The following is a 15,000-nucleotide window of genomic DNA, read 5'->3' on the forward strand; positions in this document are numbered from 1 at the left end:
AAAAAGTTTTAGTTTTGTTATAATTTGTTTCAAAATTGGAATTCTGATACATCAAAACACGAAAATGTTGTAAATTTCTATTTTCAACGAAGCAAATGTCTCATGTCTTCAGGTGATGGGTTTGTTGCTATGGGTTTGTTGCTATGGGTTTGTTGCTATGGTTTGTTGCTATGGGTTTGTTGCTATGGGTTTGTTGCTATTGGTTTGTTGCTATTGGTTTGTTGCTATTGGTTTGTTGCTATGGGTTTGTTGCTATTGGTTTGTTGCTATGGGTTTGTTGCTATTGGTTTGTTGCTATGGGTTTGTTGCTATTGGTTTGTTGCTATTGGTTTGTTGCTATTGGTTTGTTGCTATGGGTTTTGTTGCTATGGGTTTGTTGCTATGGTTTGTTGCTATTGGTTTGTTGCTATGGGTTTGTTGCTATTGGTTTGTTGCTATGGGTTTGTTGCTAGGGGTGATCGCACTGAAGGAAGGTGATGGATCAATTAATAGTCACAGATATCGGTGCAGCCCCCCCCCCCCCCCCCACGACAAGTAATTAGTGCAGCCATGCACACTGATTGGCTCTGATTTGCCCCCGCCGTTCCCGGGCAAATCTCCCAATTCCCACAAACTTCAAAGAGAAAATCCCGGAGTGACCTCAAGACAGGAGGGGAGCTAATCCGAGGGGGCGGGAGGGCGAGCGGGCAGAGGGTGGCGGGATCATCGTGGGTCCCAGAAGGAGGAATGTCGTCCAAAATACCGAAAATTATCAAATATTTCTCTCTTGCAGATAACAACCAATCACTTCAACTATGAGGATCACATGTCTCCTCCCTCCTCTGCATTCACGGTGAGTGACCCGCCAGACCGCCACCATCATGGTACAGCATCCTGTATGTTGGGTGTAATTCTCGGTATCTGTTCTTATTCTGTATGTATGGACTCTGCACAGTACTACTTCTCTTGTCCTGTATGTCGGATGTAATTCTCGGTATCTCTTCTTATTCTGTATGTATGGACTCTGCACAGTACCACTTCCTCTTGTCCTGTATGTTGGGTGTAATTCTCGGTATCTCTTCTTATTCTGTATGTATGGACTCTGCACAGTACCACTTCTCTTTGTCCTGTATGTCGGGTGTAATTCTCGGTATCTGTTCTTATTCTGTATGTATGGACTCTGCACAGTACTACTTCTCCTGTCCTGTATGTCGGGTGTAATTCTCGGTATCTGTTCTTATTCTGTATGTATGGACTCTGCACAGTACTACTTCTCTTGTCCTGTATGTCAGGTGTAATTCTCGGTATCTGTTCTTATTCTGTATGTATGGACTCTGCACAGTACTACTTCTCTTGTCCTGTATGTCGGGTGTAATTCTCGGTATCTGTTCTTATTCTGTATGTATGGACTCTGCACAGTACTACTTCTCTTGTCCTGTATGTCGGGTGTAATTCTCGGTATCTGTTCTTATTCTGTATGTATGGACTCTGCACAGTACTACTTCTCTTGTCCTGTATGTCGGGTGTAATTCTCGGTATCTGTTCTTATTCTGTATGTATGGACTCTGCACAGTACTACTTCTCTTGTCCTGTATGTCGGGTGCAATTCTCGGTATCTGTTCTTATTCTGTATGTATGGACTCTGCACAGTACCACTTCTCTTGTCCTGTATGTCGGGTGTAATTCTCGGTATCTGTTCTTATCCTGTATGTATGGACTCTGCACAGTACTACTTCTCTTGTCCTGTATGTCGGGTGTAATTCTCGGTATCTCTTCTTATTCTGTATGTATGGACTCTGCACAGTACCACTTCTCTTGTCCTGTATGTCGGGTGTAATTCTCGGTATCTGTTCTTATTCTGTATGTATGGGCTCTGCACAGTACCACTTCTCTTGTCCTGTATGTCGGGTGTAATTCTCGGTATCTGTTCTTATTCTGTATGTATGGGCTCTGCACAGTACTACTTCTCTTGTCCTGTATGTCGGGTGTGATTCTCGGTATCTGTTCTTATTCTGTATGTATGGGCTCTGCACAGTACCACTTCTCTTGTTCTGTATGTCGGGTGTAATTCTCGGTATCTGTTCTTATTCTGTATGTATGGACTCTGCACAGTACTACTTCTCTTGTCCTGTATGTCGGGTGTAATTCTCGGTATCTCTTCTTATTCTGTATGTATGGACTCTGCACAGTACCACTTCTCTTGTCCTGTATGTCGGGTGTAATTCTCGGTATCTCTTCTTATTCTGTATGTATGGACTCTGCACAGTACCACTTCTCTTGTCCTGTATGTCGGGTGTAATTCTCGGTATCTGTTCTTATTCTGTATGTATGGACTCTGCTCAGTACTACTTCTCTTGTCCTGTATGTCGGGTGTAATTCTCGGTATCTGTTCTTATTCTGTATGTATGGACTCTGCTCAGTACTACTTCTCTTGTCCTGTATGTCGGGTGTAATTCTCGGTATCTCTTCTTATTCTGTATGTATGGACTCTGCACAGTACCACTTCTCTTGTCCTGTATGTCGGGTGTAATTCTCGGTATCTGTCCTTATTCTGTATGTATGGACTCTGCACAGTACCACTTCTCTTGTCCTGTATGTCGGGTGTAATTCTCGGTATCTGTTCTTATCCTGTATGTATGGACTCTGCACAGTACCACTTCTCTTGTCCTGTATGTCGGGTGTAATTCTCGGTATCTGTCCTTATTCTGTATGTATGGACTCTGCACAGTACTACTTCTCTTGTCCTGTATGTCGGGTGTAATTCTCGGTATCTCTTCTTATTCTGTATGTATGGACTCTGCACAGTACTACTTCCCTTGTCCTGTATGTCGGGTGTAATTCTCGGTATCTCTTCTTATTCTGTATGTATGGACTCTGCACAGTACTACTTCTCTTGTCCTGTATGTCGGGTGTAATTCTCGGTATCTCTTCTTATTCTGTATGTATGGACTCTGCACAGTACCACTTCTCTTGTCCTGTATGTCGGGTGTAATTCTCGGTATCTGTTCTTATTCTGTATGTATGGACTCTGCACAGTACTACTTCTCTTGTCCTGTATGTCGGGTGTAATTCCCGGTATCTGTTCTTATTCTGTATGTATGGACTCTGCACAGTACCACTTCTCTTGTCCTGTATGTTGGGTGTAATTCTCGGTATCTCTTCTTATTCTGTATGTATGGACTCTGCACAGTACCACTTCTCTTGTCCTGTATGTTGGGTGTAATTCTCGGTATCTCTTCTTATTCTGTATGTATGGACTCTGCACAGTACCACTTCTCTTGTCCTGTATGTTGGGTGTAATTCTCGGTATCTGTTCTTATTCTGTATGTATGGACTCTGCACAGTACTACTTCTCCTGTCCTGTATGTCGGGTGTAATTCTCGGTATCTGTTCTTATTCTGTATGTATGGACTCTGCACAGTACTACTTCTCTTGTCCTGTATGTCGGGTGTAATTCTCGGTATCTCTTCTTATTCTGTATGTATGGACTCTGCACAGTACTACTTCTCTTGTCCTGTATGTTGGGTGTAATTCTCGGTATCTCTTCTTATTCTGTATGTATGGACTCTGCACAGTACTACTTCTCTTGTCCTGTATGTCGGGTGTAAATTCTCGGTATCTGTTCTTATTCTGTATGTATGGACTCTGCACAGTACTACGTCTCTTGTCCTGTATGTCGGGTGTAATTCTCGGTATCTGTTCTTATTCTGTATGTATGGACTCTGCACAGTACTACTTCCCTTGTCCTGTATGTCGGGTGTAATTCTCGGTATCTGTTCTTATTCTGTATGTATGGACTCTGCACAGTACTACTTCCCTTGTCCTGTATGTCGGGTGTAATTCTCGGTATCTCTTCTTATTCTGTAGGGATTTTGGCTCAGCAGTATGATGTCCCCCCACAGTACGATTTCTCTACAGGTGAGAAGTAGTCATGTGTATGGTGACATTGCAGGCTCTGGGTGGGTCAGGTGACCCGAGGCTGCACTCTTCTGTGTGATGTCGTCTCCTCGGCTCATCTCTGTGTTTTTCTCCTTACAGAACCTCCGTATTTCTATGAATATGAAGGTAAGTGAGGCGGGCAGTGGGGGGTTTGTGGGAAGGATTCGGGGTGGTGCCGCCCTCCGTTCCATGCTGGCGCTCAGGTCCGTCTTGGGTGAGGATGGACTTTCCTCCCAGATTGAGGATTTCAATTGGTTTTGCAGAACAATCGTTGGGGCAGCAGCAGCCGCAGACGGGTTTCCACGTTTTGACCCAGCCGGACCTCCACCAGTCTCAGGACAACTACGCCCCGCAACAGTTCGTTCCGCAACAGCAGCAGCAGAGCCAGCAGGAGGTCATCCCCGTCCCCACCTTCGGTAAATATGGAACAGCAAATAACAAATGGACAATTTGGGTGTTGCAATCACTGCATGCATTCCCTCTGCCTGGCTGCCAACATCAAGTGTGCTGAGTTCCTGGGTCTGTACACCCGCTGTGCCCATTATGATGGGTTCCCACCATCCCTGGGCTGAGTTCCCGGGTCTGTACGCCCGCTGTGCCCATTATGAGGGGTTCCCACCATCCCTGTGCTGAGTTCCCGGGTCTGTACGCCCGCTGTGCCCATTATGAGGGGTTCCCACCATCCCTGTGCTGAGTTCCCGGGTCTGTACGCCCGCTGTGCCCATTATGAGGGGTTCCCACCATCCCTGTGCCGAGTTCCCGGGTCTGTACACCCGCTGTGCCCATTATGAGGGGTTCCCACCATCCCTGTGCCGAGTTCCCGGGTCTATACACCCGCTGTGCCCATTATGAGGGGTTCCCACCATCCCTGTGCCGAGTTCCCGGGTCTGTACGCCTGCTGTGCCCATTATGAGGGGTTCCCACCATCCCTGTGCCGAGTTCCCGGGTCTGTACGCCTGCTGTGCCCATTATGAGGGGTTCCCACCATCCCTGTGCTGATTTCCCGGGTCTGTACACCCGCTGTGCCCATTATGAGGGGTTCTCACCATCCCTGTGCTGAGTTCCCGGGTCTGTACACCCGCTGTGCCCATTATGAGGGGTTTCCACCATCCCTGTGCCGAGTTCCCGGGTCTATACACCCGCTGTGCCCATTATGAGGGGTTCCCACCATCCCTGTGCCGAGTTCCCGGGTCTGTACGCCTGCTGTGCCCATTATGAGGGGTTCCCACCATCCCTGTGCTGATTTCCCGGGTCTGTACACCCGCTGTGCCCATTATGAGGGGTTCCCACCATCCCTGTGCTGAGTTCCCGGGTCTGTACATCCGCTGTGCCCATTATGAGGAGTTCCCACCATCCCTGTGCCGAGTTCCCGGGTCTGTACGCCTGCTGTGCCCATTATGAGGGGTTCTCACCATCCCTGTGCTGAGTTCCCGGGTCTGTACACCCGCTGTGCCCATTATGAGGGGTTCTCACCATCCCTGTGCTGAGTTCCCGGGTCTGTACACCCGCTGTGCCCATTATGAGGGGTTCCCGCCATCCCTGTGCTGAGTTCCCGGGTCTGTACATCCGCTGTGCCCATTATGAGGAGTTCCCACCATCCCTGTGCTGAGTTCTCGGGTCTGTACACCCGCTGTGCCCATTATGAGGGGTTCCCACCATCCCTGTGCTGAGTTCTCGGGTCTGTACACCCGCTGTGCCCATTATGAGGAGTTCCCACCATCCCTGTGCTGAGTTCCCGGGTCTATACACCCGCTGTGCCCATTATGAGGGGTTCCCACCATCCCTGTGCCGAGTTCCCGGGTCTATACACCCGCTGTGCCCATTATGAGGGGTTCCCACCATCCCTGTGCTGAGTTCCCGGGTCTGTACGCCTGCTGTGCCCATTATGAGGGGTTCTCACCATCCCTGTGCTGAGTTCCCGGGTCTGTACACCCGCTGTGCCCATTATGAGGGGTTCCCACCATCCCTGTGCTGAGTTCCCAGGTCTGTACACCCGCTGTGCCCATTATGAGGGGTTCCCGCCATCCCTGTGCTGAGTTCTCGGGTCTGTACATCCGCTGTGCCCATTATGAGGAGTTCCCACCATCCCTGTGCTGAGTTCCCGGGTCTGTACACCCGCTGTGCCCATTATGAGGGGTTCCCTCCATCCCTGTGCTGAGTTCCCGGGTCTGTACACCCGCTGTGCCCATTATGAGGGGTTCCCACCATCCCTGTGCTGAGTTCCCGGGTCTGTACACCCGCTGTGCCCATTATGAGGGGTTCCCTCCATCCCTGTGCTGAGTTCCCGGGTCTGTACACCCGCTGTGCCCATTATGAGGGGTTCCCACCATCCCTGTGCTGAGTTCCCGGGTCTGTACACCCGCTGTGCCCATTATGAGGGGTTCCCACCATCCCTGTGCCGAGTTCCCGGGTCTATACACCCGCTGTGCCCATTATGAGGGGTTCCCACCATCCCTGTGCCGAGTTCCCGGGTCTGTACGCCTGCTGTGCCCATTATGAGGGGTTCCCACCATCCCTGTGCCGAGTTCCCGGGTCTGTACGCCTGCTGTGCCCATTATGAGGGGTTCCCACCATCCCTGTGCTGATTTCCCGGGTCTGTACACCCGCTGTGCCCATTATGAGGGGTTCTCACCATCCCTGTGCTGAGTTCCCGGGTCTGTACACCCGCTGTGCCCATTATGAGGGGTTTCCACCATCCCTGTGCCGAGTTCCCGGGTCTATACACCCGCTGTGCCCATTATGAGGGGTTCCCACCATCCCTGTGCCGAGTTCCCGGGTCTGTACGCCTGCTGTGCCCATTATGAGGGGTTCCCACCATCCCTGTGCTGATTTCCCGGGTCTGTACACCCGCTGTGCCCATTATGAGGGGTTCCCACCATCCCTGTGCTGAGTTCCCGGGTCTGTACATCCGCTGTGCCCATTATGAGGAGTTCCCACCATCCCTGTGCCGAGTTCCCGGGTCTGTACGCCTGCTGTGCCCATTATGAGGGGTTCTCACCATCCCTGTGCTGAGTTCCCGGGTCTGTACACCCGCTGTGCCCATTATGAGGGGTTCTCACCATCCCTGTGCTGAGTTCCCGGGTCTGTACACCCGCTGTGCCCATTATGAGGGGTTCCCGCCATCCCTGTGCTGAGTTCCCGGGTCTGTACATCCGCTGTGCCCATTATGAGGAGTTCCCACCATCCCTGTGCTGAGTTCTCGGGTCTGTACACCCGCTGTGCCCATTATGAGGGGTTCCCACCATCCCTGTGCTGAGTTCTCGGGTCTGTACACCCGCTGTGCCCATTATGAGGAGTTCCCACCATCCCTGTGCTGAGTTCCCGGGTCTATACACCCGCTGTGCCCATTATGAGGGGTTCCCACCATCCCTGTGCCGAGTTCCCGGGTCTATACACCCGCTGTGCCCATTATGAGGGGTTCCCACCATCCCTGTGCTGAGTTCCCGGGTCTGTACGCCTGCTGTGCCCATTATGAGGGGTTCTCACCATCCCTGTGCTGAGTTCCCGGGTCTGTACACCCGCTGTGCCCATTATGAGGGGTTCCCACCATCCCTGTGCTGAGTTCCCGGGTCTGTACACCCGCTGTGCCCATTATGAGGGGTTCCCGCCATCCCTGTGCTGAGTTCTCGGGTCTGTACATCCGCTGTGCCCATTATGAGGAGTTCCCACCATCCCTGTGCTGAGTTCCCGGGTCTGTACACCCGCTGTGCCCATTATGAGGGGTTCCCTCCATCCCTGTGCTGAGTTCCCGGGTCTGTACACCCGCTGTGCCCATTATGAGGGGTTCCCACCATCCCTGTGCTGAGTTCCCGGGTCTGTACACCCGCTGTGCCCATTATGAGGGGTTCCCTCCATCCCTGTGCTGAGTTCCCGGGTCTGTACACCCGCTGTGCCCATTATGAGGGGTTCCCACCATCCCTGTGCTGAGTTCCCGGGTCTGTACACCCGCTGTGCCCATTATGAGGGGTTCCCACCATCCCTGTGCCGAGTTCCCGGGTCTATACACCCGCTGTGCCCATTATGAGGGGTTCCCACCATCCCTGTGCCGAGTTCCCGGGTCTGTACGCCTGCTGTGCCCATTATGAGGGGTTCCCACCATCCCTGTGCTGATTTCCCGGGTCTGTACACCCGCTGTGCCCATTATGAGGGGTTCCCGCCATCCCTGTGCTGAGTTCCCGGGTCTGTACATCCGCTGTGCCCATTATGAGGAGTTCCCACCATCCCTGTGCCGAGTTCCCGGGTCTGTACGCCTGCTGTGCCCATTATGAGGGGTTCTCACCATCCCTGTGCTGAGTTCCCGGGTCTGTACACCCGCTGTGCCCATTATGAGGGGTTCTCACCATCCCTGTGCTGAGTTCCCGGGTCTGTACACCCGCTGTGCCCATTATGAGGGGTTCCCGCCATCCCTGTGCTGAGTTCCCGGGTCTGTACATCCGCTGTGCCCATTATGAGGAGTTCCCACCATCCCTGTGCTGAGTTCTCGGGTCTGTACACCCGCTGTGCCCATTATGAGGGGTTCCCACCATCCCTGTGCTGAGTTCTCGGGTCTGTACACCCGCTGTGCCCATTATGAGGAGTTCCCACCATCCCTGTGCTGAGTTCCCACGTCTGTACACCCGCTGTGCCCATTATGAGGGGTTCCCACCATCCCTGTGCCGAGTTCCCGGGTCTATACACCCGCTGTGCCCATTATGAGGGGTTCCCACCATCCCTGTGCTGAGTTCCCGGGTCTGTACACCCGCTGTGCCCATTATGAGGGGTTCTCACCATCCCTGTGCTGAGTTCCCGGGTCTGTACACCCGCTGTGCCCATTATGAGGGGTTCCCGCCATCCCTGTGCTGAGTTCCCGGGTCTGTACACCCGCTGTGCCCATTATGAGGGGTTCCCACCATCCCTGTGCTGAGTTCCCGGTCTGTACACCCGCTGTGCCCATTATGAGGGGTTCCCTCCATCCCTGTGCTGAGTTCTCGGGTCTGTACACCCGCTGTGCCCATTATGAGGGGTTCCCACCATCCCTGTGCTGAGTTCTCGGGTCTGTACACCCGCTGTGCCCATTATGAGGAGTTCCCACCATCCCTGTGCTGAGTTCCCACGTCTGTACACCCGCTGTGCCCATTATGAGGGGTTCCCACCATCCCTGTGCCGAGTTCCCGGGTCTATACACCCGCTGTGCCCATTATGAGGGGTTCCCACCATCCCTGTGCCGAGTTCCCGGGTCTATACACCCGCTGTGCCCATTATGAGGGGTTCCCACCATCCCTGTGCTGAGTTCCCGGGTCTGTACGCCTGCTGTGCCCATTATGAGGGGTTCTCACCATCCCTGTGCTGAGTTCCCGGGTCTGTACACCCGCTGTGCCCATTATGAGGGGTTCCCTCCATCCCTGTGCTGAGTTCCCGGGTCTGTACACCCGCTGTGCCCATTATGAGGGGTTCCCACCATCCCTGTGCTGAGTTCCCGGGTCTGTACACCCGCTGTGCCCATTATGAGGGGTTCCCACCATCCCTGTGCTGAGTTCTCGGGTCTGTACACCCGCTGTGCCCATTATGAGGGGTTCCCACCATCCTGGGTTCGATGTACCTTGGCACTGTGACTCGGATTTCTGTGTATATGGTGATATCTGCCGTCACATATTAATCCTTTTCTCTCGTCTTGCAGATACGTATCAGACAGAGCCCACGGAGCCCGGCCCGTTAGGTGAGTACAGCGATTATTCCCACAATGTCAGGTGAGACGGGTTCTGATTGGCTGCACACATCGGAGTGTCAGTAAGAAGCCAGCAGTCAGTAGGGAGACTGATAATGTAGTAATGGTGGAAAGAGAAACACAGAATGAACAGGCTGCATGGACTATAATTGCTGTGCAGGTTGTGGTGGTTTTATGACACTTTAGCAGATTGCTGGCATCACAAGAGGGGTAGAATATGGGACATGGGATTGGTCAATCCCCCCCCCCCCCTTTGTCTGTATGTTCATGTTTGTTCCATCGGGGGGTGCTGTGGAGCTGGGTGGTATTTCCTGTCACGTGATTGGTGGGTGTTATGGATGTAACATCACGTCTGCCCATCCTCCCTTGCAGATTGCCGTGAAGAGCAGTACCCGTGTACCCGCCTGTACTCCGTACACAAACCCTGCAAGCAGTGCCTGCAAGGGATCTGCCTGTACAGGTAAGTGACTCTCTGCAAACAGATCGGCCCCTTGGCTGCAGCCTCTCACCCTGTGATTGCTACAAAGTTACAATGTACAGTCTGATCACTGGGGGGGGGGGGGAGACTTAGGAAACGCTTCCTCCTGCCTGCAGCAGACTGATGACATCATCTCAGCCCAGGCGCAGTCACTGATTGGAGACCAGGGATGAAATATTAAAGATAAAAGGTGGAGCTTTACTGAACCGTCATCCCGTATATTGTGACATGTCGGGATTTATTTCTTATATCTGATCTCTGGGATGATAAATCAATCGGTCACATGGATTGTCCCGGAATCTCGCTGTGATTTGTGTATTTCTTCCAGATTTGTAATAAAGACCGCCCACTGCTGATCTCTCTCCTTGTGCAGAGGGACTGGTCTTGTCTCCACCCCCCTCCTGTAGTTTTCTGTAGTGGGTGGAGCCTGCTGGGCCCATCCCACAGCCCTGGTCTCTCCTTGCACAGACTGGTCTTGTCTCCGCCCCCTCCTATAGTTTTCTGTAGTGGGTGGAGCCTGTGGAGCCCCTCCCACAGCTCTGCTCTGTCTCTCCTTGTGCAGGGGGACTGGTCTTGTCTCCGCCTCCTCAAGTGTAGTTTTCTGTAGTGGGTGGAACCTGCTGGGCCCCTCCCACAGCCCTGGTCTCTCCTTGAACAGACTGGTCTTGTCTCCGCCCCCCTCCTGTAGTTTTCTGTAGTGGGTGGAGCCTGCTGGGCCCCTCCCACAGCTCTGAACAGGCTCTGTGCAGCGATGATGTCACTGTGACTTTTACAAGGTAATATCTGGCTGTGTAAAGGCATTTGGCGCACACTAAGTAGATTTAGAACCTGCTATTGAGGAATACGTTTAAATGACATTATTCGCGGCTCCAGGATTTATCAGTAATGATGACGTCGTCCCTTCTCTGACTCCAGACTCTGATCTGCTGCTTTTCTCTTTTGCAGTCTGCGGCGCATGTATGTAATAAACAAGGAGATCTGTACCCGCCTGGTGTGCCAACACGACGAGCTACTACGAGGTGAGTGCGTAAAACTGGTGTAAGGGGGGGGGTCATTTCTGGATGCAGGAAGACTGGGCAGCCAATCGGGGGAGGCGGTGGGGGGCTCATTGCTAATCTTTGAACTGCGCTATTCATTAAGAACATTGATGGGTAACAGGGGAGGACTGACCATTCGGGCACTGCCCGAGGGCCCCGTGCCACTAAGGGGCCCCATCAGGGTTGCCAGCCTCAATAAAACCGGGGACAGTATGTAAAAATATATATTTAAAAAAAAATCCCAAGATTCTAGCTGCCCCGCCTCTCCAGTACCTTTTCAGTGCGATTGTGTGTGTAATATCTATTATCTGGGGTCCCCATAATCTTCTCCTATTGCCCGGGGGCCTCATAATCTTCTCCAATTGCCCGGGGGCCCCATAATCTCCTATTGCCCAGGGGCCCCATGAGTTGTCAGTCTGCCTCTGCTAACAGTGCTGAGTATACTGACCTCTTCGGTAGGGGAGGGAGGTTTGGTTGGGAAGGGGGGAGGAGTAGGGGGGTTGGGAAGGGGGGAGGAGTGGGGGGGTTGGGAAGGGAAGGGGGGAGGAATAGGGGGGGTTGGGAGGGGGGCTGGGTTGGGAAGGGAGGAGGAATAGGGGGGGTTGGGAGGGGGGCTGGGTTGGGTTGGGAAGGGGAGAGGAGTAGGGGGGCTGGGTTGGGTTGGGAAGGGGGGAGGAATAGGGGGGGTTGGGAGGGGGGCTGGGTTGGGAAGGGGGGAGGAGTAGGGGGTTGGGAGGGGGGCTGGGTTGGGAAGGGGGGAGGAATAGGAGGGGTTGGGAGGGGGGCTGGGTTGGGAAGGGGGGAGGAATAGGGGGGGTTGGGAGGGGGGCTGGGTTGGGAAGGGGGGAGGAATAGGGGGGGTTGGGAGGGGGGCTGGGTTGGGTTGGGAAGGGGAGAGGAGTAGGGGGGCTGGGTTGGGTTGGGAAGGGGGGAGGAATAGGGGGGCTGGGTTGGGTTGGGAAGGGGGGAGGAATAGGGGGGTTGGGAGGGGGGCTGGGTTGGGAAGGGGAGAGGAGTAGGGGGGCTGGGTTGAGTTGGGAAGGGGGAGGAATAGGGGGGGTTGGGAGGGGGGCTGGGTTGGGTTGGGAAGGGGGGAGGTAGAGGGGGGGTTGGGAGGGGGGCTGGGTTGGGAAGGGGGGAGGAGTAGGGGGGGTTGGGAGGGGGGCTGGGTTGGGAAGGGGGGAGGAGTAGGGGGTTGGGAGGGGGGCTGGGTTGGGTTGGGAAGGGGGGAGGAGTAGGGGGTTGGGAGGGGGGCTGGGTTGGGTTATGCTCTTTAAAGAGTCCCTGTCACCAACTGCAGATAAAAGCACAAAATGTTGAATATTTTGAAATGCTAATTTTTCTTTTCTTTAATGATTCTTCGTGTGAATGAAATGTGCCCCTGATTTCAGTATAACGAAAATTCGACTACTCCTGGAGAGCCAATCCCTGGCATAGGCCCCTCCCTCCTTGCCCCTCTCCTGGGAGTGTCTAATGATTCTCTGTGCTGGCCCAGCTGCTCTGCCCCCTCCCCTCCCTATGAGGTCTCCACCCTTCCAACTCTAATGTCTGCTGAAATGGGAAAGATCTCCTGCGCTAGGAGAGGAATGTATACAATATATACAGTATATATATTTCTCAGGGAGCTGCTGTTGTATTAGTGCCCTCTAGTGGCACATTCTGCGATCATTAAAGTAATAACTAAAGGCAAAACTTTTTTTTTTTTCCATTTTGGATAGAGTACAAAGGGGTTCGAACCCCTGTCAGACTTTATTGCTGTCTGACTCCCCTGTCGGTTGCCGTGACTACCGTGGCTTACATGTTTCGCACGCATGCGTTTTTTCAAAGTTAGCGGGATTTTAAGCACATTGGGGGGGATGGGGAGGGGGTGGAGATAAAGCACAGAGTAGGATGTTAACCCCCCCCCCCCCCCCACTCAACCCCACTGTTGCCGCTTATCCCGTTACTTCAAAAAAAGCGCATGCGTGCGAAACGCATAAGCCACAGTAGTCACGGCAACCTAGAGCTTGCGGTCCACCGCGACGGATTGATACCCTGTTCTCCTTCACGTCATCCTGTGTGCCCGGCTCCAGCCAGCTGGTCCGGCTCTCCCGGGTTCCATCTCTCAGCGGTGAACCTCACATCCTTTGCAGTGTCCCGGGGCTGCACCCGCCATCAGCTATAGAGCGGGCACTTATCCACATGGGTCCCCCTGCCATAGCGGATCATCTTGGACACCGACTATGTTTGATTGCTGATCACAAGCTGAAGCTGATTGGTTGATGTTAACCCCCCCCTCCCTTCTCCCCTCCCCTCACCCCTCCACCTTGATGTCACAGTGGTACCTCTCTTATTATCTTTTACTTTAGTATCTGCATTGACTATATTGCTTCTAAGGTTGCCTCTGCAACCCCTGCAAGTTTTTATTATTGACAATATGTTATGAAGAAATGAAGGGTCTATCATTTTTATCATAGGTGGGTTTTATATGATAGAGACAGAAGATCGACCAAAAATCCAGAAAAAAAAAAAAAACAGGATACAAATGTTATAAATGGAGTTGCAGTTCAGTGAGTAAAATAAGTATTTGAGCCCCCCACACCCCCGCTGTCTGCTGAAAACGGGTCACAGGAGTGCAAAATTAACTGCATTCTTGTGGTCCATAGGAGCTTTGGCTATACTTCTCTTTTAAGGTCAGCGGAGTGGCCTAGCCAGTCTCCAGACCTTAATCCTATAGAAAATGTATGGAGGGAGCCAAGAAACCTTCAGGATTTAGAGAAGATCTGTAGAGAAGAGCGGAGAAAATCCCTCCTGAGATGTATAAAAACCTCATCACCACCTACAAGAAACGTCTGACCTCTATGATCACCAACAAGGGTTTCCCCACCAACTACTAAGGGGGTCAAATACTTATTTTACTCACTGAACTGCAACTCCATTTATAACATTTGTATTGTGTGTTTCCTGGATCCTTGGTTGATATTCTGTTTCTATCATATAAAATACACCTCTGATAACAATGATAGACCTTCATTTCTATGTCAGTGGGCAAACCGTACACCACCTGCAGGGGAGAAAATCAGTATTTATACCCCCCTGTGTGTCTGCTGACATCGCATCCCAGATGAGGGTTCCCAGCAACATTCTCAGGGCTTTTGGTCCTTTCTAGGTGAATGCCTGAGCATGTAATCTTATTGGGGGATGGTATGGTCTGGTGACAGGGTCTCTTTATCAAATTACAGATAAACTGTTGAGATAACAGCAGAAGCTGCACCGATGAGATAGTGGCTCCTTTAATGACAGGTCCCTTTTGCTCCACGACGGGTCCCCGAGTCCCTTTTACTCCATGACCAGTTCCCTTTCCCCCACGACGGGTCCCCGAGTCCCTTTTACTCCATGACCAGTTCCCTTTCCCCCACGACGGGTCCCCGGGTCCCTTTTGCTCCATGACCGGTTCCCTTTCCCCCACGACGGGTCCCTTTTGCTCCATGACAGGTCCCCAGATCCCCTTTCCTCCACTACGGGTCCTTTTCCCCCACGACGGGTCCCCAGGTCCCTTTTGCTCCATGACCGGTCCTATTTCCCCCACGACGGGTCCCCAGGTCCCCTTTCCTCCACTACGGGTCCTTTTCCCCCACGACGGGTCCCCAGGTCCCTTTTGCTCCATGACCGTTCCCAGGTCCCCTTTCGTCCACTACGGGTCCTTTTCCCCCACGACGGGTCCCCAGGTCCCTTTTGCTCCATGACCGTTCCCAGGTCCCCTTTCGTCCACTACGGGTCCTTTTCCCCCACGACGGGTCCCCAGGTCCCTTTTGCTCCATGACCGGTCCCAGGTCCCCTTTCGTCCACTACAGGTCCTCTTTCCCCCATGACGGGTCCCCAGG

General features: G+C 52.8%; 1 protein-coding gene across 1 annotated transcript in view; it reads left to right on the forward strand.

Annotated features, from left to right (window-relative positions):
• Positions 1-794: 794 nt before the first annotated feature.
• The window catches only part of MFAP2 (microfibril associated protein 2), a 15,348-nt gene continuing 1,142 nt past the window's right edge, over positions 795-15,000 (forward strand). Inside the window, 8 exon segments of the mRNA XM_077456206.1 lie at positions 795-815; positions 817-832; positions 3,847-3,897; positions 4,018-4,044; positions 4,182-4,334; positions 9,575-9,613; positions 9,995-10,082; positions 11,046-11,119. Of these exon segments, the coding sequence (XP_077312332.1) occupies positions 795-815; positions 817-832; positions 3,847-3,897; positions 4,018-4,044; positions 4,182-4,334; positions 9,575-9,613; positions 9,995-10,082; positions 11,046-11,119 (469 nt within the window).

Source organism: Lithobates pipiens, unplaced genomic scaffold (assembly GCF_037356315.1).
Source record: "Lithobates pipiens isolate NorthernLeopardFrog02 unplaced genomic scaffold, aLitPip1_a1.2 Scaffold_27, whole genome shotgun sequence".
Classification (NCBI taxonomy): Eukaryota; Metazoa; Chordata; class Amphibia; order Anura; family Ranidae; genus Lithobates; species Lithobates pipiens.